The sequence below is a fragment of the Thamnophis sirtalis genome, unplaced genomic scaffold, assembly GCF_051295495.1.
Source record: "Thamnophis sirtalis isolate CommonGarterSnake01/CBP01778 unplaced genomic scaffold, rThaSir2_p1.2 scaffold_3, whole genome shotgun sequence".
Lineage (NCBI taxonomy): Eukaryota > Metazoa > Chordata > Lepidosauria > Squamata > Natricidae > Thamnophis > Thamnophis sirtalis.
The window spans coordinates 106,308,999-106,336,797 of NW_028261383.1; the positions used below are offsets into that span (position 1 = coordinate 106,308,999).

The 27,799-nt window shown below is 32.7% G+C and overlaps 1 protein-coding gene across 2 annotated transcripts in view; it reads left to right on the plus strand.

Moving 5' to 3' along the window:
• SLIT3 (slit guidance ligand 3) overlaps nucleotides 1-27,799 on the plus strand; it is a 501,863-nt gene that overhangs the window by 325,833 nt on the left and 148,231 nt on the right. For both annotated transcript variants that reach the window (XM_087709668.1, XM_087709669.1), the window contains exons 8-12: nucleotides 618-781; nucleotides 3,369-3,510; nucleotides 11,484-11,555; nucleotides 14,711-14,782; nucleotides 20,964-21,035. In XM_087709668.1, coding sequence (XP_087565794.1) covers nucleotides 618-781; nucleotides 3,369-3,510; nucleotides 11,484-11,555; nucleotides 14,711-14,782; nucleotides 20,964-21,035 — 522 coding nt within the window. The remainder of the gene's footprint in view (nucleotides 1-617; nucleotides 782-3,368; nucleotides 3,511-11,483; nucleotides 11,556-14,710; nucleotides 14,783-20,963; nucleotides 21,036-27,799) is intronic.

The window sequence follows — 27,799 nt, forward strand, 5'->3', positions numbered from 1 at the left end:
ATAGTTTGACTCCCTCTTCTTTGTGGCAACCCCTGATATATCATGTCTCCCCTAGTCCTTCTTTTCATTAAACTAGACATACCCAGTTCCTGTACCCATCCTTGTACCTTTTTAATATTATGCATAGAAAAGGGAAAGATTTAATCTGGATGGCATATAGTTAGGGTCCTGTGAGTAACAACAAATAAGCAAGGGTATTTTTGATAATTTTGTGCAGCTCTTTGCACACTTCCCGTAATGATTCAAAAGTTCCCAGGCCTCTGAGAAAAAAATCAAAGGATTGGGTAGAGTGTGAGACAAAGGAAGAATTCAAATGTTTGTCTTCACTTCTGTTTTCAGCACACAAAAAATATCTTGTCACCTTTTAAGAATGTCATCTTTTTGCTAACTTTCCTTACCCATTTTTTTAAACAAGGAAGCAAAAGTAAAGCTCCTGTTATCAGAGTTCAGTCATGATGAACTTACTTATGTGCCATACAAGTTCCAGTTGTTCTATCGTCAGTTTCTTTGATTCACAAAAGCAGTGCATATTTTTTGAAAGGCTCTTAATGGTATTGTCTCCTTTTCGATAAGGAGGAATGCAAGCCTGACCTTCCTTTTGCTCTATCCATTTGTAGGCGGCTTCATTCCAATTATTTATACTGCGATTGTCACCTGGCATGGCTTTCAGATTGGCTGCGCCAGAGGCGATCGGTTGGACAATTCACCTTCTGCATGGCACCTGTTCACCTGAGAGGGTTCAATGTAGCTGATGTTCAGAAAAAAGAATACGTCTGTACAGGTAATACCCCATTATTTCACATTCTTCTCTCATTTTGTACTAGTCTTCACATTAACTTGTAATAAACTACTGTAATGTTGGTCCTTTTAAATGTCACTTTGTGCCAATTCCAATTCAGTCATGCCTCAGTTAAATAGAGCAATAATATTTTAAATTACTGTGATTTGTTCCTAGGCTTTCTGAACTGTTGGACTGTGTTAATGATTTTATACTTAGGGTTTTTTTCCCCAAATGTTCAGATGATATTAATGTAAAAGGCTAATTACCAAATAATATAATCACATTTCTCAAGAGAATGCCTTCTGAGCTTTATGTCTGACTTGAATACAAATGGAATAAATTAGGAAATGTATGTAAAGTTCTGGTATTCAATTTAATGCATAGTGGATACATATTGTGACAAAAGAAAGGAGAATATAATCCCTGCACAACACAATTGCGATCTTTATTTTAAACTGATTTTGAAATCATACTAAAGTTCAGGACTAGCTTACTATGCAAATGTGAATAATTTCATGCTGCTTACGGAATGTATATAAAGTACACAAACTGGTGTATAGGATTCTGATATTTCTAGGAAGTGCAAAAACCCATACATGATCATAGAACTTCTCTGTAGTGGTGCTCTTCTTATAGCGTTCTTGATAAACAAACCTTTTTTAATAACTGATGGAACAGAATTGCTTATTCTTCTGTGCCTGCATTCATTTCTTTTCCAATACATCCTAAGTCATGTTGAAAGATCAAAAGAGAGATGACAACTTTTTTCAATCACACTTTTGCTAACAATATCTCAAGTGTCAAGGCCATGAATTCTCAATGGAAAATCTGACATTTCAGAAACATACAGTAAAAAGATCCCAATAATTCTCTTTTCTTTTATCCAGAGACAAATACACTCTTGATATATCAGGCAAGGTTGTAGAGTTTCAGGTTTTTCATCTTTAGGGAATTGAGGCTATATTTCAGTTGATGGCTTTCATAACCACATATATACATAGAAATATATTTTCTAATCTGACCTATTATTGCTTTTTTTCAAAGAATTTTTCAGGGATATCTGTTAATGATATTATCTTCCAATAATATATTCACAATGTTTTTGGGGAATGACTGTTTTGTGTGGGAGAGATGTTTAATGAATGCTTGTTTTGTAAATCAGTATTGCCTTAGTAATTAAAAAGAAAACTTTCAAGCACTGTGCATAAAACTATACCCTTCTCAATAAAAAAAGTATTATCCAGCAATAAATAAATAAATGCTTTAAACAAACAACTAGATAAGCAAACCCTACAAGAAAGAGTATCCTTTCTTTAAATTTAATATGTTGACTGGTGTATGTTATGTATAGTTGTGTTTTACTTAGAAATGTGATTGTTTTAGATAGTGTTTATAAAAGTTAAACATACATGAAGAAATGGGATATATAAACATTCTAATTGAAACAAAGGGAATAAAAGAGATTATATTTTAAAAAATAATTTGGAACTTAATGTTATCAATATTCTAATGACCTTCATATTTCTGAATAGTATTTCTAGGAAAAAGGGGAAGCGTTAATTCAGGAGATACAGTCATAAGCCATGGCTTAAAATGACTTTAAGACACTGATGCTTCCCCCAGGTTTGTCTATGTGAGGCTGCCTTTAGATCTAGTCTGCAAATTTCAATTGATATAGGCCACATTGGATTCTAATTCATTTCCAGATGAAGTATAAATTTCACATTGTTTTTCTAGGATCCAGATTATTTAATCAAATGCTTGATGTATTAGTCTCTTCCATATCACTTGAAAACATCTGGAGACTGACTAGGAACAGCTTGGAATCAAGATTTTTCAATGTCAGCCTTGGTTTTGGAAACTTCCTATTGAATTGAAGAAACTGGTCTCCTTACTGACTTTTCAAAAGGCTTTCAGAATTCATTTTTTTATAAAAGTTAAACTGTTGGTTTTTCATATTAGATTAATTTGTTTAGGGTTTTTTAATTAACAAACAGCAGTAGAATTTTATGGCAGAATCAATTAAAAAACAGTACTTTGTTCCTTTCTTAAAATACACAATGCAGTCCTCAACAGACATGAAGATATTTTGAAGAATAGAATCTGGAGTCTAAGATGATTATTAAAATTAATCTTAAAAATATGTAGAATGGTTCCTGTGTTCTCGAGGTAGACATGCATTTAAGATTTTGTTTGGTTGCATTGCTAACTATTGTATCAACTGATATACAGTATCTCTGATAATGGAACCATATCACTTGTGGAATACTTTCCTCCTTTCTCTACACTGAGGCTTCTCCAGATTGGCTTCAGGAGCATGTCTGGAAAAAATACATTGAAGGAAGCAGCAGGAAAGAAAATAAAATAAAGCTTGGACTTAAAACTGTAATTAATTCATTTACATAAAATGGCATACAATATTTAAATGACAATAAATTTGCAAGGCAGGCTTCTCTCTTTGATAGCTTTTCATAACATTTAAAGGTGATGATCAGTAGGACTACCAATAACACCACTCAGGCTAATCATTTTTAGTGTTAAAAAAAAGCCCACTACATTTCAAATTTTGATTTCTTTTCCATTTCAGGTTCACATGCTGAACCACCATCCTGCAATGCCAATTCTGTCAATTGCCCATCTGCTTGCACTTGCAGTAACAATATTGTGGACTGTCGAGGAAAGGGCTTAACTGAACTTCCAGGCAACCTACCAGAAAATATTGTGGAAATGTAAGTATCTCAATTCTAGTGCCCCAATGTAAAGTTCAGGGTAGTCCAACCCTACCCTCCCAAATACTGCTAGCTTCCAATTTAACCTGTTTCCATTAAAATAGTCAAAATAAAAATGTGAAGCTTGCAAGAAAGAAAGAAAAAAAATCAGTCTTCAGCAACATTTATAATATCCAAGAATACTTCAGAAGTAAACCATCAGCTTCCTTATGAAATAAACAATATAGGTATCTGGAGACCATAATCTTACTGGGGGAATGCCCACATATTCAGATACAGGACAAAGTTAAGCAATATTTATGTAGATTTTTCCAGATGTTCTATTAAGTTGGTATTTATGTTTTTATACTATTTGTGAATCAGCAACATTTTGCAAAAAGTCCTGTAAATTTTTCTTAATTTAAATTGTTCTCTTACAAAAATAGTTAGGAACTCCTTCTTTTGTTTCCTTTTCTCTGATAGTGTAATTCAGTCCAAGAGAGAAATGTCATGTACACCATGTTCTTGAAGGCTATATAGTAGAGGCAGTATCCATTTCCAAGAGGTTATACTTCATTTTAAATATTACTTTTAATGCTACATAGAGTCAACATAAATTTTAAAAAAGACCCTCAGTAATAAACCAGTTTAATAAATCAACAAACTTAATAAATCATCTTTTTGCTATCATCTGCCTTTAATGTTTACACAGTATTGTAGTCAATCACTTAGGGTTTATTTTTAAAGCAAATAAAGATTTTGTGCTGAAATTTTAGAGTAGAATAAGAGAACATTTTCATTTTCATTTAATTCCTAATATGTATTTTTTCTACATTCTAGTCTTCAAGCATTATCATATAAAAGCAGCAAAAGTTGCTTGGTAGAACTGTCATTCCCATACAAGAACAATCTGCTCCTTTCCTATTCAAAAATGTTGCTTTGAAATACAAATAACACATCAGTTGCTAAGTTAAATTATTAGCATTCATAATTTAAACATTCAGAGTGATTTTAGTACTTTTTTTAATCAGTTGCTAGTTTCAAAGAGCTGTTAAAAATTTGTGTGAATGTTTGCTATCCAGAAACTAATTATGCTATTTGCTTAACTGCATTGATATTAAACAAAAAACAAAATATAATAGTTTTAACACTCAGAATGAATTTACATGCATTTACCTGCAACATGCATGAAGTTACATGGAACATAGTTACTACTATAGAGAAAATCAAGAACATGAAAAGCAAGCTGAAGATCTAACCTAAATTCAATGTTATATTCTTATATTCCCTAATCCATGAAAATGAACTTGGGTGAAAATACTAAAAATTCAGTTAAATTCATACATCTTTAGTGTTTTCACCCAATTTTATTTTCATGGATTAGTGAATATAAGAATATAACTTTGAATTTAGGTTCAGCTTGCTTTTCATGTTCTTGATTTTTTTCTATAGTGATAAGTATAACACCGTTGCGACCAAGATTATCCTGCTTTTTGAGAGAAAGGCAAAACAAAGAGATGGATCTGTCAAAATAAATACAATTAATTGAAATATCTGTATTGTGTGTGTGTGTGTCTGTGTCTGTGTGTGTGTCTGTGTCTGTGTTTCATTTCTTAAAACATATGGACTTCAGTGCCTCTCATTATTCTTTTTATGTTAAAGGTAATAGAGATTTGTGGGTTTTTCTCTGGAACATAAGACAGTTGTTTTTTGGATTATATTCATCTACTGCACAGCATGCTTTTATAATAATATGGAATAATGCATGTCAAATTCTGTTTCTTTGATTTAGTCGCATATAGAGTTGAAAGCAGGTATTCATTCATATATCTCTCTTGTGACTAGCTATATAGTGAGTTTTCAAACTTGGCAAATTGACATGCTAAAATGTTAAATAAATATATGTGATCACTTACTGATAAATAAAATCAGTGATTTAATTAATGTTTAGGGTTGACCCAAAAGCAATTATAATGCTTATTTTTAAGGATTAAATTCAGAATGACTTATTAGAGAAAACAATGATAGAAATTGGCTCAACATGTTAGTAAATCACAGGTTTCCAGGTACTTGACCTAAATTTAATTCCTTGATTTGCCATTGCAGAAGACTCAATTGACCAAAGCTCCGATGGCTATTAAGGAGATAGAAGATTGCAACCTGAAATATAAGTGAACTAAATGTTAAATGAAATGAACTGATGAATTAAATGAAAGAAAAGAAAAATCGATACAGTAGACCGTCAATTAAGTAAAGCATTTGTGGGGAGCCATTTATATCCTGCTTCTTCTCTTTCTTTAAATGACCATTCTCTTGTGCAGGCTATTCTATCACTTATTTTGCCATTTGATTAACCTTTTACTTAGGTTAAAGAGGTTGTTCTAGAGTTCTTAAAGCTTTCCACCCTAAATATCATTCACAAACGTATGCACTACTTTCCTCAAAGATAATAAGTTCAGAAAAAACTATTGGCAGCAGGGATCCCTAAAGAACCTTCATTTTATTTTATTTCCTCTGTGTTTAGAAATTTGTTCATTTATTCTTTATTTTTGCTCTTTTTTTTCCCTACAAATTAACAGATTATAGAAGTACAGGTGTTCTTAGGACACAAAAATTTGGACGCCTTTGTCAAAAACATTTTTTTTTTGTAAAATTGAAGTGTTGACAATTTAACTCCAAACTATTTTGTCCTTTTAAAATAGCAATAGCAATAGCAGTAGACTTATATACCGCTTCATAGGCCTTTCAGGCCTCTCTAAGCGGTTTACAGAGAGTCAGCATATTGCCCCCAACAATCTGGGTCCTCATTTTACCCACCTCGGAAGGATGGAAGGCTGAGTCAACCCTGAGCCGGTGAGATTTGAACCGCTGACCTGCTGATCTAGCAGTAGCCTGCAGTGCTGCATTTAACCACTGCGCCACCTTATTAACCATTGTAATAAGAAATCAAACAATCACATTAAATTGAATATAGAATGGTTCCCCCCAATATTTGTTATTATCAAAATATTAATTTATATAAAGTGGATTGTCTACTGAGGCACCAGATAGAAAGCTTTAGTGATTGCACTGCTTCTCATTTGGAATAACATCTCAAAACAGAAATCCCTAGGTCTATAACCAGTTATTTCAATGGGCACATTTAAAAAGATATAGCTATTGCTGCTTTCATACGTTATACTGTTTGCATTTGGTATAATTGATTATTGGTATTTTGATTTTTTCAGTATCTAAAGGATAACTTCCTTATAATGTATAGCAACATATGGAAGTAACTAAGCTACATGAAAAGATATGTTTGTTATTTTTGCTTTATAGTTAATTTAAAATCTACTAGTTAAATGTCTTCTTTGAAAGAGCAGTGTTTGATAAGTATTGTCAGAATCAGTTGTTCATATCCTATGGATAGTATCTCTGATTTGATTGGCAAGAATGTAGCATAATGTGTATTTTTGTTTGATACTTTTATATTTTTTGCCTCGGTATTTAGCCTTATTTCCAGAAAAAATAGCAATAGCAGTAGCAGTTAGACTTATATACCGCTTCATAGGGCTTTCAGCCCTCTCTAAGTGGTTTACAGAGTCAGCATATCGCCCCCACAGTCTGGGTCCTCATTTCACCCACCTCGGAAGGATGGAAGGCTGAGTCAACCTTGAGCCGGTGAGATTAGAACCGCTGAACTGCAGATAACAGTCAGCTGAAGTGGCCTGCAGTACTGCACCCTAACTACTGCGCCACCTCGGCTCTGTGATATTAAGTGATATTATCCTAACTAGCAGTTATCTACTGAAGGCGATTGCATAGAGAAATGTGTTTTGATTGTTCTTTTCCACAGTGGAAATATCTGTTCTCTGGTTTTTTTAAAATTATTGTTTTTGTGGTGTTAATTAGCTCCTTATTAGTGCTTAGTGACTTTTTAGTTTATGAAAATATTAAGAAATGCCAAGTATAAGTGTGTACCTCTATTTCATGAATGTGTACACATATAAATACATACACATAGACAGGTAATATAACTTTTGAACGTTCCAAAAGAAGTTGCAACTTGATTCTTCTGCATTAACCTCACAAGACAAAGCAGCACCATGGAAAGCTCCCAGTGATTCCATCATGTCTTTTGCTCTCAAGATCCATCATCTCCAATCAAGAAGGGAGAGATTCCTCAAAAATTAGTAGACATTTTTTCTTCTGCCTTCTTTTTTGTGGCCTCACACATTCCTATCAACTTTAGACAAATATAGTAGAACTCAAGGGTAGGCATTCATGATGATTCTCAGCACATCTTTCTGGTATAAATATAACAGAAACTCAGTCATTTAAAAAAATACTTTAGTGAAAAGTTTTGCAAATTTTTTGCAACACAAACAATAAGGCCAACTAAACTTAGAAGTAAGAATAAAAAATATTAAAAAGGTAATACAAAATGCAAAGGAAAAGAAAAGAACAAAGAACCAAAAAATTAAAAGGTATTTTTTTTTAAAAAAAAACTCCTTATCCCTCTTCTTACAAGCACAAGCAAATTATTTTATTCATCCGTACTATATGATTATACATATAATTCACTTCTGCCTTGCCCTGTTTATCCAATTACAAATCCAAAAATTATTCAACAAAGCCATACAAGGGCTCTAGAATATTACCGTTACTAACTACTTTCTTAACACCCTTTTTGGGTGAGACTGCTAGACAGTCTATGTTTAGGATCCCTGCTTTAACAAAATCTTAAATTTATTCTTTTGGAAATCCTGCAGTGAAAAAAGGTAGGCTCACACACCATACCAAGACATAAAATGCAATTATGAAGCATAACTTTTCAGTTTAGACAGTGTAGCATGATAAAAGTATGAACTTATCCAATCCTTGTTTTCAAGTCTAAGCAAAACGTAAAAGAAAATGCTTCTGAAAGTTCTAGTCAGCCAGTCAGGCATGTCATCCTCTGAGTAATAAAAGTTAAAAGGTCCTCAGAAGAAAACATTCTCTATACCTCAGTCTAGATATTTTCTTTTCTATCACAATCAACATTCATGAATACTGAACACATTCAGTTGTTCAGGGAAAGGATTTACTGCTCCTGTACATCATCAACCTACCAACAGACTGATTTTGTTTTACAGCTTAGTGAACATTGACTGAGCAACCATCTATTATTAATCAATTAACAAAATATCTTTACAGTTAATAAAAGTGTGGTAAGAAGCCAAGTTATTTGTTATTTGATAAATATTTAAACATTGAGAAGAAAAGTCTTGATACTAGTATTAAGTAAATTATTTAGAATAAAATAGAATTCTTTATTGTTCGAGTGTGATTGGACACACAAGGAATTTGCCTTTGGTGCATATACTCTCAGTGTACATAAAAAGAAAAGATACATTCATCAAGAATCATTAGGTCCAGCACTTAATGATAAACACAGGGTACAAATAAGCAATCAGGAAACAATCAATATCAATATAAGTAAGGATACAAGCAACAAAGTTACAATCCTGCAGTCATAAGTGGGACGATATGAATGATGTGAAGACTAATAGTAATAGTAATGCAGTCTTAGTGAATGGTCCCTCACAATGGTGAGGGAATTATTTGTTTAGCAGAGTGATGGCATTTGGGGGGAAAACTGATCTTGTGTCTAGTTGTCTTGGTGTGCAGTGCTCTATAGCGTTGTTTTCAGGGTAGGAGTTGAAACAATTTATGTCCAGGATGTGATGGGTCTGTAAATATTTTCACAGCCCTCTTTAACTCATGCAGTATACAGGTCCTCAATGGAAGGCAGTTTGATAGCAGGTGTTTTTTCTGCAGATCTGATTATTGTCTGAAGTCTGTCCCTGTCTTATTGGGTTGAAGAAACAAACCAGACAGTTATGGAGGTGCAAATGACAGAATCTCTGTAGAACTGTATCAGCAGCTCCTTGGGCAGTTTGAGCTTCCTGAGTTGGCACAAAAAGAACATATATTTGTTGTGCTTTTTTGATGATGTTTTTGATGTTAGGTGTCCATTTTAGGTCTTGAGTTATAATAGAACCTAGAAATTTGAAGGTTTCTACTGTTGATACTGTTGTAAATCAACTACCACTTCTAGAAAGCAATTATATTCCATACAAATATGAACTTATTAAAATATAAAAAATTATTGATAGATATTGGTGATTTATACATATCTTGGATATAATACATTATTTCCTGAATCATTTTTAAAAGTACCCTTCATATCTCTGGTCAAACAAACTCATATATCAGATATAGATTGTTCCAGAAGTCAATTTTTATTCTTTATATTCACTTATTTTTGTATTCATTCATGATATTTATTTATTTATTTATTTATTTATTTATTTATTTGTTTGTTTGTTTGTTTGTTTGTTTGTTGCATTTGTGCTGATAAATAAATAAAGGGAGACTAGTATAGATCTATTTCAAGCTATTTAGCTCTCATCAGCTAGCCATACCCTTACTGGGAATCGAAATACACACACACACACACACACACACACACACACACACACACACACTGATATGGCAGTTATCAGTTAATGTGGTTTCATGAGTAGCTTCTCTGTGAAATTAAATAAGTTGTTTAAAATTTAAAACCACCAGCTCTTTGCTGGGGAATAGTTCACCAAAAGGAACATAATTTCATATTTAAATACACTATAACATACATGTATTTATTTGTATATCGAAATATATTTTTCTTCTATATGACTATGTAACCTTCTATGTCAACCATCTATATTATTTTTCCTATATAAATTACATGCACATATTAATAACATATAGTATATTACATGCAGTTCTGTGACTAACAATTAATAGCCTGGCTTTAAGACAGAATTCGTTTCTGTGCCTCTACACATATATACACATAAACACATACAATACTGTCTTATTGTTTTGATGTAGAGTTCTAGTACTCATAGAGACATAACAAAAAATGGTGAATCTTGAAATAGACTTGTACAGGATATATTGGGATTTTTATTGCTATAAGATCATTTATTCGCTTTCAGTACATCTTTTTTCTTGCTTTCTTGCTTTTTTTATTGCTTTGTTGAAAGACTGTTCTGGATAGCAAAAGTTATTTAAAAGACAATAATAAAGCCAGAATATAAAGGGACTTGCTCTTATATCATGTTCAGAATATCTCTGAATCTGTCAAGCCGCTCTGTGTTGTCTGCAGTATTTTCAATTTTATTAGAGCAAGTGAAGGAAATTGTTCTTGTCATTTGACCTGAACAGTTGTTGAAGTCTTAAAAATAAAACTCCCAAAGGTTAAAAAAAAAGTGATTCTTAGTATATCAAAACAGATCACAGAACTGTGATCTTTCAGAACTCTACAATAGACTTCAATGCACAATAGTACATTCACTGTTTAAAAAAACTATTTCAAGTTGTTTACAAGTATTATGGAATATATTAAAGACTATCCTTTTCAATTTTATAATGATGATAGAATCATAGAATTTAAGGCCTGAAAGGACCTTGGGATCGTATAGTCCAATATAGTAAATATCTAAAATTCTATTTAACCTTCTATCTGAACTGTAATGCTGAACAAGTGAAAATATCTTTGTGCAACAGGACCTTTGCTTCCTGTGTTCCTCTGATATACTCATTGCTCATTTTAGATCTGCTCTAGAAAGAGACAACATTTCCTTGGATTTTGCTGAGAAAATCTATTATACCACTATTGCCATTTATAGAAAGCATATGGTACAAATTACCACACATTATACTCCTGTTTCTTATTATAATATTCCTCATTCTGCTATTAATAATATTAAATCCATATTTTGTTATTCTTTTACTTTTGCCTGTTTTGCTTATATATGATTTTCAAAAGATTTATCTTTATATAATTTATGTGTATGTGTCTGTGTGTATGTGTATGTGTAGATGTGTTATTTATATATTATATAAATAATAAAAATGAAATACCAAAGATTGTTCATATATCTTTGCAATTTTGACAATTATGCTTTTTATTTTATTTTCAGCCGTTTAGAGCAAAATTCCATAAAAGCCATTCCTCCTGGAGCCTTCTCTCAATACAAGAAACTTAAAAGAATGTAAGTAAGTTAAATGTCTTGGTATGCTTAATATTTTCAGTATATTTTACCATTCTTTGAGGCAGCCATGTAGGCAAAGTTCTAATTTTGCCACCAGGTGTCCAGAGTTTCATATTTATACAAAATTGTGTGTGTAATTCTTGAATGTGACACCTTGGACATATTCCTGTAGTTTTTACTTTCTGGAGGAAAGCTGATTTCCTAGGTAATTAAAAATGGGCTGATTTCTCTTCCTGATCTCCCCTTAATGCCTGCATTTATTCAAATTTGTCCCAATTTTCTTCTATCTCGTGAAGCAAGCTTGGGGAAGTAGTGTGTGTTGACAGTGTCACTTGTATTTTCAAAAGTTCACTCTTTGAGAGATGCTTAGTAGGAAACAGTAGAACAAACGTGACAAAAAGTGAAGGAAAATTGCTCATGCAAAAATTAAACCCACTTAATGTATTTGTATTTAAGCTTATAAATTACCCCAGCAGGATTTAAGATAGAGATGCCTTCTTAGTGCTATGGAGGCAGTGTATCTAATACTCCATGACAAATAAACCACTAGAATCAACTTCTCTATCCTTTCTTTACCATCCACAAATTGTTTTAAGTAGTATTTATTTATTTATTTAAAGTCACTTAAGTAAGTTTCTTGTTCTTGGAAAGAAAAATCATCTTAAGTGCAGTTTGCTTGCAATAGTAGTATTCTTCTTTAGTTTGATATGAAATAAGTTCAATTAAAAAAAATACTAATCTTTTTAATATTTATGTCAATGTGGGTGTTGAAAACACTTAACAAGTTCAGTATAATTGCTCTAAATTTACATTACATTGGTAGTAAAAAGGGAGTTTCGTAAAAAGAGCAAAGCATGAAAGTGCTGTTACAGGTCTACTGAAATTTGATTTGGGAACTAAAATATATAGCCCATGGTCATGAAAAATATTCAAGAAATTGTAGAGATATCCTTTATTTTTTTAAATGAAGAAACCACAGTCACTTCTTTGAAAATGAGTTACTTTAATGAATATGGTGGCAGAATACATGGGACAACATGTTAATCCATACATTTTATACAGGACATCCACTTAAACAACATTGAAAAACTGTCTCATAAAAGAGTACAACTGCCATTATTTATGGAGCTGGTAATAGGCATTCCTTCCTGTCACTGTTTTTCCTAAAGGAATGCAGCCCATCTGAGAACAAACTCAGTTCTTATGTCCTGAATTTCCAACTCTCCATCTTGTTTAGATTTATTTTCTCTCATATGAATCATTACTGTAGCTAAACACTGGTTTAGAACATGCATATCATGTCAAGCTGAGCGTCACCAGTGTATTACTGCCTAAGTATTTACACCTTTCCCAGTGACTTCATGTGAACAATATTGGGAATAAAGCAGCAGTTGTTCCAAAAATTAAGAGAGAACCATTGCATCAGAATTCCCTAATTCTCAGGTCACTGCAACACTCAAAGGAAGTTGGTGAAGATAAAAGCTACTCACAATTTGAGCAGAATCTTGATTCAAGTGCCTCTGCCTCTCTGCTGCAGGTCACCTATTATGGTAATTATAGCTGATTTCCATAACACAAGCCAGTTGTGGAAAAAAAATAGAAATAATTAGTGCATTTCAAAAATAGGTATAGTTGTATAGATTTATTATAGCAATAGCAGTAGACTTATATACCGCTTCATAGGGCTTTCAGCCCTCTCTAAGCGGTTTACAGAGAGTCAGCATATTGCCCCCAACAATCTGGGTCCTCATTTTACCCACCTCGGAAGGATAGAAGGCTGAGTCAACCCTGAGCCAGTGAGATTTGAACCGCTGGACTGCTGATCTAGCAGTAGCCTGCAGTGCTGCATTTAACCACTGCGCCACCTTATATTATGCATTTTGTCACAAAAAGGCACATTTAAAGCTGAGCAGTAATTGGCATAATCTTCTGAATCCAGTGAGTGATTGTCTAAGAATGAACATACACTGTCTCCATTACATTATGCAAAAAATTATTCACCATTTCCACGGCTATGTGTCTCAAAAGATCCAAGATTTCGAGAGAGAACGTGGTAAGCTAGATAGACTCAAGGGTCTTGCTCTCATACTCAGCCCTCAGGAATGGAAGATACAAAAAAAATCTGGACCAGTCTGGGCACTGGACATATCATTAAATGTTCTGTTGGTATATGTAAGCAAATTTATTTTTATAATATCTTGCAACTCTGTTACCACAGATTTGCTAAGACTGTGAATGAAAGCACCATTGAGTTTGTACTGTCCTTTTCTCCAAACTTCCAAAGTGTGAAATTTTTACTTGGAGAATCCCAATTCTTTACAGATGACTTTGCTTATTATAAGTTCAATATATATTGTTGTGCACATCCAGCATCAAAGAAATTCTGCTATCCTTGAGAATCAGTTTGAGATGCTCAGTGTTCTTATTAAGTTCACACTGAGTAATTAAACCGTGGAAGGCAACCAGGGCTGTTTCTTTCTTTTTTTTTCTTTGCCTTCAGCACAGTAACACTTTCTTGTAAGACTTTTCCTTATAAAGCAGAGATAAAGTTCAATAATTTAAATCCCAAAGGAGAAGCTCAGACTGATCAGAGATGCTGGGGCTTCTGTCCACAGTATAATACAAGTGGAGACCGCAACAATAATATTAGGTTAGAAAGGGAGGAAAAATGTGAGACTGAAATTCAGATTGGAATAGCCATAGGTGTTATAAGTGCTAATACATAGCTATACAGCTTGACTTCAGATGTTTTGATACAGTAAAATATATTGCTTATGCATAAAATGGTAATAGAGAACCACACAAAAAAGTTGGCTAAATTGTATGGCTTTTTGTAAGGTGGTGCTATCTTCAGAAAGTGATTATGTTACTTCTATTCACTAGGCCTGTACCTAGTGAAGCAAAAAAAAAAAAGTATTTTTGAGGGAAATGCGTTTTACCTCAGTAAGAATTGTTGCCTCATTGAAGGGAGCCCAGACTACCTTCTGCAATTCATTATCCTTTCAGTCAACAACATAATCAACAATCAGACACAACAATTTAAGTAGAGCTAAAGTGGGTGCCAGAGTTTTTTTTTAAAAGCATAAATAGTTTTCAGAAAATAGGCGTTTTTTAAAAAAAATCTGTGTCTTGTCTTCTCCTATATCTTCTTGCAGTGATATCAGCAAAAATCAGATATCAGATATTGCACCAGATGCTTTTCATGGATTGAAATTACTCACCTCTCTGTAAGTACAGAATAACCTTCAAGGGGAGATTTTTTAAAACTCTTAAAAATAAGTGGATTAAATATTGGTCTGTTATGCTTTCATTTTCCTTGTGTAGTTTTCTCCTTGTAGGAAGATCTAACCTTTGTTTAATTGAAATTGATCTGAGCTGAAGGTGCCATTGTTTGTGCAAATCTAGATTCCTTTTATAGATGAACACAGTATGAAGGTTAATTATTAGGCCACTGTAACATCAGGCACAGTCTGTATTTTTATCTGCCTGAATATTGAAGATCATATTATTAGGGACAACCAAACATACAGCAACCTACTGCACGTTACTGAATGGAACTTAAATCCTCATTTTTTTGGGGGGGGGTATAAACTGAGATATAGTTTGCTAATTATATGCTTAATTCATCAAAAACACTCTATGTATTATTGCTTTCTCAAAAAGGTGATTGGGCTGCAGTATGCCCTAACAATAAATAATTTCTGATGGAACCACAATCAGAAAATATTGGATCTTAAAACAATATTTTAGCTACACATAATAAATAGCATTATAATTAGGCTAGTTTTAAAAGGTCATAAGCAAATATCAGAGAAGATTCAAGGTATTTATTTGTTGTTTGTTTGTTTGTTATGTTGAATTCACTTTTCAGTTTTAAAAAAATAAAGCAAAAGCATGGAAAACATAAACAGTTAAGTTATGATAAGCAGCTAGACAACTCTCACCCTATTGGTCATCTCTTCAAAGATATTTATTAGCAATAGAAGTAGACTTATATACCGCTTCATAGGCCTTTCAGGCCTCTCTAAGCGGTTTACAGAGAGTCAGCATATTGCCCCCAACAATCTGGGTCCTCATTTTACCCACCTCGGAAGGATGGAAGGCTGAGTCAACCCTGAGCCGGTGAGATTTGAACCACTGAACTGCTGATCTAGCAGTAGCCTGCAGTGCTGCATTTAACCAATGTGCCACCTTGGCTCTATTTCCTTACCAGATGCCCCAATATCTTCAGCCATCACAGAACTTCTAATGTACTGCCTTCACTGGAAAAGTTAGGGTATCTTCAGATAGTAGCTGTCTTGAAATAGCCATGTTGAGCAATCAAAAATAAGCACACAAATATTTTATGACATGTTGCATTCTGCCATAAAGTATTATAATTTTATGATAAAAAATGTTTTATAACATTTGCTCAATTTCAATTCCACGAGAGTCATAGGACCCAGATTTTGGCCACATTTTGACTATTATTACTATTTGAAATAGTTTGGTTTAATAAATTATTCTTCTGTGATGCAGTGTTTTGTTCAGTGAAAGATTATGACAATGACAGTTTTAGTGTATTGATTAAAAAATAAATAATTCAAATTAAGACAGTCTTAAACTAATAAAATACTTAAATCATAAAAAGTTTAAAAACTAAGATTTAATTGTATCAAATTAATTCATCTTTAAAACAGAACCAGTTTGAATAGGTAAGCAGGAAATTCTTTAGCTGGTGCAATCTTATTTAAAAGGAAAGCACTCTTTGAGATATTGAGATTTAAGCCTTGTACACTGAATCTGACTCTATCACAAATTGGCAGCTGCTTCAGAATAGACTGTAAGTTGTTTGCAAAAGGTTACCTGCTTCAGAAAAAGCTGCAGCGTGTTGCCCTAGCCACAACTCCTTGGTAGAAAACCCACATGCAGTGAATTGCAGAAATCCAAACTTGATGTAGAGACAGTCAATTGTCTGAAATGATATAGGTTTCCTTCTTGAGCAGGGGGCTGGACTAAAAGACCTCCAAGTTCCTTTCAGCTCAATTCTGATTCTGATTCAATGCATGGATTATTATAACTAAGTCATCCTTTCCACAATGGCCATAGATCACGAACAAACTGAACCTAGAAAAGATATTTATTGAGCTTGAATTAGTAGTAAGTATAATTTCAAAATCAGTTATGAATTATTTAAGAAACTTTAAGTCCATTATTATTTTAAGATTATCCAACAAGATCTTATTCAATTTCTATCTTCTATGGAACTCTTCTCTTTGCAAGGAGTAAATAAGAGGTGTCAAAAATTTTTCTTCTTTGTTTTTTAGTTTATTTATATTCTTTTTATGTGTCTTTTGAAAACAAATGGAAAATTTCCTCTCTCTGCTGTGGAATCCTAGCTATTTTATTTTGCTCATTTTTTAAGAATTTCTTTAAAATTATTGTTTTATATTATAAATCCTTATGTTTTGTGTTATACTATTATACACTATTGAAAGATAGTGTGTAATATGATGATGTAAAGTAATACAATTTTCTTTTTTATAACATAGTGTAATTGTTCTATTATCAGTAGTTGGACAAGTAACAAAAGGAAGTTTAGAAGATAGCTTCTAAACATTAAACTACTGCTATGTATTCAAGTGAAAGCAAAAAAAATAGATTATAAGATTTAGTCTATGGTTATTTGGGAAAAAACATTTAATTTAAATGCCACAAAACTTTTCTTGTAAATAAATACAATATTATAATATGGCAACAATCCTAGAACTCAGTACATTGGCACTCCAATCCTAAATATTTATGCCAATGCATCTGTCTATGAAAAGCCAACATAAGGACCTTGATGTTGTAAAATCCTATTATGTATGCTAGAGATTACCACATTTGCATTTGAATGTTTTCCCTTTCATTTGCATTTTCATAGTTCCTCTCTAATGAATAGAGCATTTCCATTTTTTACATTTTGAATCTTAAGGCATAATTTTACAATTTAGCAGTGAGGCTTCCTTGTATGCCGAAGTAAATAAAAGCACCTGGTAGCATATCTGAATTGCATCCAATAAGTCATGTTATGATGCTTTGGCTCGAGATTAAGCTCTTCTGGAAGAGTGTAATCATTTTTAGTTAATGTGTCAAAAAATAAATTATGTGATAAACTTATTCCTAAACTCAACCCTCAGATTGCATGTGCATATGTGAATTAATTCCAGGCTAGGGTCTAGTACTGTTAACTTTTTAAAAAGCTTTCTTTTTCATGAAATAAGCTTCTGTTTTTCCTTCTTAATTTTAAGAAGTGGGAGTGGAGGAATAAATATTCTATTTAATATTTTAATAGTGTTTATGAGCTTCTATGTTATTGCAGAATAGTAACAGAGGCTGAATTTATTTATTTTTCTTTACACATGGAAGTCCACCGTTTCTAATATGAAAAAGTGCTATGTGAGCATTGCCTAATGATATTATATTCTGAGATTTCATTTGGAATTGAAAGCTAGAGAGACTGCAGATTAAGTAAGAAAGCAATCTTTTAAATTATGTTTCAGTCGTGGTAAAACTCAAAAGCTTTTTGTTAAACTTCTCAGGGACTCAACTGATAATAGAAAGAATAGAATAAAATGTTAGTGAGCTTAGCTTTCAAAATTAAATTTGTGTCTCACTCAGTTTTTTTTTCTTTACATGCACTTGTGTGTGCATGTCTTATTAAAATCTTTGGAGTTTTTCCTGAAATAGCAATAGCACTTAGACTTGTGTACCACTTCAGAGTGCTTTCCAGCCCTCTCTAAGCAGTTTACAGAGTCAGCCAATTGCCCCCAACAATCTGGGTCCTCATTTTACCCACCTCGGAAGGATGGAAGGCTGAATCAACTTTGAGCCTGATGAGATTTGATCTGCCAAACTGCTGGAAGCTGGTGATCAGCAGAAATAGTCTGCAGTACTGCACTCTAACCACTGCACCACCATGGCTCATTGTAGTTTGAAAAAATGTCATTTTAGTGGTTAGCCATTTAAAATTTTATTTTATCTCAAACATACTTGATATTTAATACAGTACCTTGAATTGTCACAATTACATAACCAAATTTCTTTTTCTCCACAAGACATATTTGCTTTTCAAATCTCAGTTAATTTTACTATAATAGCATATAACAACAATACTTATTGGTAGCCCTGCCAGAATAGAATAGACTGGAGAACAGTTACCTTTACAGCAGATTGCTAGTTTCCAGACCATTATTCTAATTATCCATATGCCTCAACCATCCAAGAAAATTGGTACTTTCTGTAGTATAATTGATACTCTTATAGGAAGCTCAGATAGATGCAACTAGGGCATTAAGTCCCAAGAGATTTATATTGAAAAAAATATCTAACTGGGTATTTCTTTGTGCCTTGATGATTAAATTTGTTTTGCATAATCTTGTGATCACTGAAGACAGATCTTGAAGCCTATCAACTTCAATTCCTAAAGTAATACAATTCCTAAAGATGTAAATGGTCGAAACACTGAATACTAGTGGAAATTTCACTCAGCAAACCCATTTTATCTCAGCATTTCAGGTCAAGTTTCTACTCTGCCTTATTTTAGCCTGTTCGTGTAAAGGTAAAATATTGGTTACCCTATAGAACAGTTCTCTTTTGGCCAATTTTTAAAACCTAGAATAGGTTGGCCCAAATTATTAGTATTTGATGTTTCTTTCCCATTTACATTATCACTGAATGAATGAGGGAATATTAGATGCTGTTGAATAACTGTAATGATATCCTATTGCGGTAATCATTGTTACCTTGAATGACTAGGCTGGATTTTGTTTCATGTTTTCTATCCTATAAATATAATGTTTGTTATTGGACTTTAAAAATATCCAACATTCCCCTATAGGCTTTTGCTTAGCTTCAGAATGTGCAGCCCTGTCAAGCTTTTACTACTGTCCTCTGCATTTCCTTGGATAACATTTATGGGTCTTTAAAAGCCTGAATAGATGGTTTGAGGATATGCTAATCCAACTTTTAAATAAGGTATTTGTAAATGCCTCCAAATAAGAAAATTAAGTTATCTGGAAAAACTGATGAATTTTAGGTTCTATTAACTGGTATGATGCATAAATATGTCAACATATACAGTATATGGAACAGCAGGCAAACACTAATCATTGTTCTGTGATTCGGATGCATTAAATGTTCTGGGGAGTACATAGCTTTGCCAGCCAATTAGTTGTGCACTGGTAAATATGTGCAATGCAAAAGAAGACAAGCAATCCTTTCTTGGCTAGGAAATGTTATTTCAACAAGACACATCCTGGGTTCTTAATGTCAAAAGAAAGTATCTCAAAAGTGTTTATACTTTACTTGAATTTTTAATCCTAATATTTGTTTTGGCAAAAGTGGAACTATTCTAAAATAGCACAATTTTAAACCCAACTGAAGTTATTGGGATTATGTCTGAATAAACAGACCACGGATTGGCACTCCATGAAACAGAAACATAATTCTGCTGCTTATTATGAAATGGTACAATTATGAAAAGATGTTCCTTTCAGTGCTGATTCAAAATAGGGGAAGGTGGTATGTGTGCATTCCTTTGGGTTTCAGATTTTAAGGGTGTGCCTTTTTTAATAACCCCAAACAGTAAGTGATACTCTAGCTTTGCAAGCATTCCTTCAGTTTTATATTATATTATATATTATGAACTGACACAACTTTACCTTGAGAGCAATCAACCGATTGAACAGCTTGCCTTCAGAAGTTGTGGGAACTTTATCAGTGGAAGATTTCAAGAAGAGACAGGACTGCCATCTGTCAGAAATTGTGTAGGGTCTGTTTGGTCAGGGAGTTGGACTAGATAACCACAAGGTTCCTTCCAACTCTATTAATCTGTATCTGTACCTAATTTCCTCTGATGGACAGTTGAAGACAAGTAAGATGGGATACATCAATGAGATTTGCAGCAGTCCCACGTAATCTAGTTGATAAACCAAATGGTGATCCTGAGCAAACACAATCCCATTAGCCTGTAATAATGAATGCATTATTTTCCATTCACTGGAAATTTCATGACAATTCTGTAACAAATTTTGACCTTTTTGAATCACATTCAAACTTTTAAATACAGTATATCATGACTCTGTAAATCACTTAGAAAGGGCTGTAAAACACTGTAAAGTGGTATATAAGTCTAAGTGCTATTGCTATTGCTATCATGCAATACTATAAAAGAAGCATAAAAACCTCAGTAAATTATGAATAATATTTTCAACTCAGAAGGCTTGAATAATGTCTTATTTATTTGAAAGTTTTATTTTAATATTGCTTACATTGCTGAAGTATACTACTTTTAGGTGGCGAGGTGAGCTTGTGTCTAAAGAGTCAATTCTTCAAAAGCATTAAATTTGAGAATGCTGTTTATTTTGTCCTTTCTTTTTTTTTCAGAGTACTTTATGGAAATAAGATCACAGAGATTCCCAAGGGCCTTTTGGATGGGCTTGTATCTTTGCAGTTATTGTGAGTATTATCCAAGTTTATTTTATTTCAAAACAGAGTATACAAATGCTAAAAAATGACCTTGCACACTGAAACTCCACTAATATGTTTATTGTTCGTTGAGAAGACTGGTGTGTGAAGCCATCAAACTATGAAATGTCATATTTACTGATCTGATGTTAACCTTGGAGTGAATCTATGCTTGCTCTGGAGTAGGATTGGAAGGTGGCTGTATATTATTACTGGAGAACCTTCTTTCCATCTCACCTCGTTTAACTTATGCTAAGAATGTCTATTCTAACTTTTAGTTTCTTTTAGTACTACTCTTTTTTTGAATAATTATTGTAAAGTAGTGTAATTGGACTTGTTCACATTGTTAAGATACATTTTAATAGCTCAATGGTATGAAGCTCTGATCAGCACAAATACATGAAAGGAGGATGGGCCGCAGGTGGGCTGTCCAGAGCACTGTACCAGAACAGTACCTGGTGCTCCCAGAAGGCACCGTTACGCCAGGACCTGGGCATACCGGTCATATCCCACCACTGGTGCCACAGCAGAAAAGGCCCTTGTCTAGGTCCTACCTTGCCTTCTAACAAAAGATGTTCTTCTGGAAAAAAAGAAAAGAAAAAAAAAAAGAAAGAGACTCCTCCATTTAACTATAATAAATACAAGTTAAATCCCCAATATATTTTGTCTATGAATAACAAAATAATTTTATGCAGCTGTTATAACCCATATATATCTGCTCCGAATTCATTTTTCACCAAAGAGCATGAATAAATTTATTTCCCCTAGTAGAGAAAACATGCTGAATCTTTTACATAAAAAGTAACCTACCAATTTGTCATAGTTGTCCAAGATAACATTTTTGTTGTCATGTGATTTTGAATCTATTTGTCTTGCTTCAAAATGAACATTATGAGATACATAGTTAATGTAACAGACATATTGAAGTACATTATGTTCTTATTCCCTGTTGGATTCATTGGCAGTTTACAATGATAGGCAGAAGAAGAAAAAGTGAGCACTGCTCACGTGACTGACTGACACACAAACATAATATGAATAGGAGTATAATTTATATTAAAACTGTGACACCAGATTTTATATTAATTGATGATCTATGTCTGAAAATCAATATTTAATGGTAAATGTATCTTGAATTGGGAAGCCTTGTAAATATGTCAGACATGAGCATCTTGAAAATATTTAGTTTCATTTATCAAAAATGGACAACATTGAAATATAGGACTAGCCCTATCAATACAATGAAAATAGCTTGGCTTGCAATAATTTGGAGTTTTGTAAAATTTTATAAAATTTTACCAGTTTGCTAATTTTAGTGGTTTTGTATATCATTAAGGGAAGAAAATATGAATTTTTCATCTGTGATCTCAAAATGAAATATTTGCTCTAAGATGCTATTTATTGCTGCACACATCCAGCAAAATGTTTTAAATCATCTGTTTTAGATGTTTTTCTAATGGAAAAATAGGTAACCCATTAATCAGGTTATGTAGTCTAGATTCCTGTTTGATTTGAAAACTTCCAGAATGAGGTTCTGTAAAACCAATTTCCATATTAAGTCTATCATAGTGGAGCAACTGACAGTTAATGGCCACTTTTGACAATCATGAAACAAAATCAATTTGTTATCACACCATTGCATGCAGCTGGTTAATATTTGGATTTTCTTTCCTCTACTCGGAAAGAGGATGTCAGTCTTGATAGTTCAAGATTTTACCATTCCCGTGTAATCAGACCATTTTTAAAAGACTTATGCTTGTAGCAACTATTCCTCAATGCTGATGCAATGGATCTCCAGAGGTTAATTAATTCCATTTGCTTGCAAAAGGCTCTGGAGCATACCTTATTAATATGATAAGAACTTCTCTGGGAAAAAATTGAAGGACAAATTTGAAAAAGAATGAATATAAATAAAGAATGCAATAAAATCAACAGACTAAAAACAAAATTTAGGTATAACTCAGAAAGTATCTATCTGAAAGAAAGACTTTTTTTTCTGATTTACTAATTAAAATTTCACACTCTCTTCCCCTCCTCTTGATTCACAGATATAAAACTCTCCATCCCATAACTCAACTCTTATCTATAGGCAAATCAAATCTTCTCTAATCCAGGTGTCACCAAATGTCCAAACAGATATCTAAGATACTAACATTATTTAACATATATAAAAGCATTCTACATCTGAACTCTTAGCTGTGAGCTAAGAGCTAAGTCGATTTAGAAAGCATAAAATGGTCCCGATATCCTAGTGTGGACAAAAATACTTTAACAAGTATTGTTAAAAGGACAATTTCTCCTTTAAAAAAAAGCAAATTCACAAATATCCTTTAGAAAGACAATTAGATCGTTTAGAAAGTCAATTAGATACAAAGCTACTTTAAATGCTGTCAGATTAAAATATATAAAGTAATTATAGGACCAAAAGCTTTAACACCATATTAACTGTAAGCAAACCCAAGATACAACATGTTCCCATTATAGATGTCAGAAAATTCAAAGAGAACCACCCCAAATAACATGTCCAATTCAAATAAACATGTCGTATCTCAACGCTTAACTGTAAGCAAATTCACATTTAGTCGGAATAAAGTAATTTCAATATCCTAATATAAAACAAAAGTCTGGAATTTAAATGATGAAGAGAACAAACTCATAAAAAAATCCTTGCTTTGAGTAAAAGGGCAGTTTACCTACTGTCACACTTACATAAAGAAATTGTGCAGAAAAAGACTTAAACACCATGTTAACCATAAGCAAATCCAATACGCAGCATTTTTCCAGTCCAAATATCAGCCAATCCAAAAAGAACCACCCAAAATAGTAATATGTTCCACTGTACTCCTGATCAACTAAACCAATTTTGTGTTCCTTCTTTTTATGTAAAGAATATTATTTGCTTTAATCCATTCAGATGATTGTTGATCTTTATTTCAAATGTCTTTAGTCCTTTAAACAACCTCTTTTATAAAGCTAGTACATACACACACAGACAAAATCCAACTGCTGGCTGGCATTGTCATTTTTTATTTACTTCTTAATTTTAAAACATCCAATTTTAAAAAAATATCGGATGAAAAATTATTGTTGAAACTCTCATTCATATTGATCTCTGTTAGGTTTTGTTGCAAATCTTTTTCCATAACATTCTCTTCTGTGAACAGACTGTTCCCATGAAGACACAACATAGCTGCCATTATTGATTCAAAATCTTGGTGCAGTCCTTTTGAAATATTTCTGACTGCCATTATAAATTACTTGGCTTGTGTCTGCAATATTAAAAACAGTTTTTGTTTCCCATAAAAGTACATTTATTCTTTAAAATTAATTTCAAAATCTCACTATTCACAATCCAATATTCCAATCTTTTTGGAACCCTTAATATGTTTAAAACTTTCTGTAGCCAAAACCTTATCTTACTTTTTAATGTTTTTTTTTAATTCTTAAATCTTTTAAAGATGCAGTTTCATTTTCTCATATTATGGATTAAAGACACTCACCTGGTATTTTCAGTCTTGTCATTTCAAAAGTTCTCTAACTTCTTTAAATCAGTAAAGAGGCAAGTTTCAAAAGTGATTAGCAAAGGAAGTACAAATTTAGTGTCCTTTGGAAAAGCTCTGTTTTTCAGTTGGAGGAAAAGTGGCAATTCTCTATTCCCCTCACTCTTCCGCCCTTCATAGTCCACTACTTTGCAGTTTTCTTGTGAGAAACAATTTTATGGAGTACAGCTTGGGTATTCTCATATCCTCTCTTTGTCCGAAGACCATCAGAGAAACCAATATGTGGTATAGGAAAATACAGTGCTTCTAACCAGGGTTCCAAGAGAGTAGTAGGTTTTTTTTTAAAGATATTAAACTTTATACAAGAAAAATAAAAAGTAACAGAAAGAAGTAAGTAAAGAATAAGCAAATAAGTCAAGAAAGTCAAGAAAGAGCCCGAAGTGTAGGAGAAAAAAGAAAAGAAAGAAAATATAAAGAAGTTACTTTACAATTTTTTCAACATTTCAAAAAAAAATTGAATCTAATGCGGTGTTAACTAGCAAAAATTATATTTCTTAAGTAAAGAACAAGAATAGCGGAGATGATAGAATATTACCAAGAATGTTAATTTATACACATATATTCTGTGGTAGTACATCATCAGAAAACTTTTCAAATTATTTTTGAAATAAATTGATATAGTTTTAATAGTTATTTTTCAGAGTACTCCTATATAGTTTTTTTTTCTTCCTTTTAGTTGGTAATATTAAAACACTGAGCGCTGTACAATAATTACTGCTGTTATAGTGCTTAATGATAGTAAATTGCATTAGTCATGATGGTACGTACTCCATGACAGCTACTGTCAAACCTTGTTCAGATATTTATCTCTAAACTGGAATTTATTTATTTAAAACCTTTAAATACTATTTCCCATTAAAAATCTCAAAGTAATTGTGACAAAAAGGAGAAGGAATTACTATTCTCCATTAGTGTGATAAAAATACCTTTGGTGCTTTCAACTATATATTGCTTGCAATTTTTACACTTTATTGTAGCTTTCACAAGCTGCCAAGTGACAGAATCAGTGTTGACTGTAATACAAACTTACGTAAAGATAAATCGAATATATTTTTCCAAATCCAGTATAACTTTTAATTGCCTGTAAGCATTTTGACTTAGCTGAAGATTGTCCTCATATACCTTTGCTGCTTTATGTTTTTGAAAATACTTTGTAGTGTTTTCCATTGAATGCAACCAACAAGATGTACACTGATATATTTTTGTTTCTACCACAGACGTTTATCCCAAATGATGTACTTAGATATCTAACTGTGAAATTTAGTTTGACCTAATTTTTATGAGAAAATGATGGAGAAACTGGAAATCATTTACCCTTTAGCATGACTGATTTTTCAGCCTGACGGTGGGCTTTCAGTGTAAATACATTAGCAAATGTTGGAAAATAGTAAGCGTAAGAACTATTATTATATAAGATTATTGTCACAAAATAGGACTATAAATGTATTTCTTTTAAGAATTCATTTACATAAAGTCATCATTTTTTAAGAAAATCATACCTAATCTCAGTAGTTTGCTTGTTTATTTTATTAAACATTTTTTACATTTCCTTCAAAAACACAACATATATACTTACTTAGTAATTCTCATAATATCCAGTGAGGTAGGATAGGCTGAGTTTATGGCCAAGCAATGATTAATCTAGTACCCATTGGATACTAGTCCTGCTATTTTTAAACTGTTTGTCATGTTAGATTAGAAGTGTTAGTGAGGGCAAATGCTGTAGAAATACAATAAACAAGATTCTCACAATAACTTCTCCAAAAAGTGGACAGTATTATTTATTTGATGCATATCTTGCCTTTGCTTTGTACATTTAAAGGGGGGGGGGGGTTACAGTAGACTTTACTCCTTAGATGCTATATTCTACAAAGTCTCACTCTATAAATGCCTTATAATTCTGTCTTAAATTTTATATCTCATTGTAATTGTAGGTCTTATTATATTTAATATAGTTTTAAAGTTTATAATATGGTTCAACATGATTGCCCCAAAGGTGCTTTTTCAAGAGGCACCTGGACTTTCTGTTTTTTCTTTGAAGACATTTTGCTTCTCATCCATGAAGCTTCTTTCAGCTCTCTCAAGAAGCTTTTTGGATGAGAAGCAAAATGTTGTCAAAGAAAAACCAGAAAATCCAGTTGTCTCTTGAAAAAGCACCTTTGAGACAACTATGACCTGAATGACTGAGACTCTCCATAGATTTTCAACATAGATGTATCCTGGATCTCTTCTGGTCTTTGAATGTAATGAAGTGAACTGTAACTATAGCAATATAGTTTCTTTATCCTTCAGATCACATTTTTATCATTTACATTAGGGAACTAATTATCAATTAATGATATTTTCAATTATCCCATTTTTCTGAAGTGCAAAGATGAAGTAATAGTCACATTAATCAATCACCCAGGAATATAATTATATGCAGAAAGGCTGCTGATTATCTCATCTATTTCTTTGGCATGTCTTGAAAAAGGTTTAACTGAAGAATATATTTCTTGAGAAAGTTGTAGCAGGATTTGTTTTTGTTTTTTTAATGACAAATGTTTTGAGCCATGGTGACTAAAAATTCAGTATTGCAGGGGTTCGATCCTCACTGGCTCACGATTAACTTTCATTCTTCCAAGATCAGTAAAATGAGGATCCAAATTGTTGGGGGCAATATGCTGACTCTCTAGTTAGAAAAACAGTAAAACATTATGAAGTGGTATATAAGTCCAAGTGCTATCATTATAAAATTGGTTCTAAAAGTGAGAATATTTGAGATTTCAGAACCAAATGTACATTTGAGAGACATTTCATTGTAATGGTGGAAATCATTGGGCAGGATTGTTGATTGAGTTCCAGTCCTCTCTTAGGCACAAAAGTTGGCTGGCTGATATTGCATCACTTACTCAATCCAACTCACCTCAAAGAGCTGCTATAGTAAGAAATATAGGAAGCATTATATATATACTACCATCAATGTACAAAGGATCTGTATCAAGTAAATAATACTTTCTATTCACTTTTTAGAAAAGCTTCTGTGAGAACCTTTTTTACTTGGTAAATAAACAGTGAGGCTGATTGTGGAGCTGATTGTTTATATCTTTGCCATTTAGTTCATGCCCAGTTTGGAGACATGACCATCCTTTGGTACTTTGATATTTAGCTATATAAGAAATAAGGTGAAGTTACCTAGCTCAATATTGGTTTTTT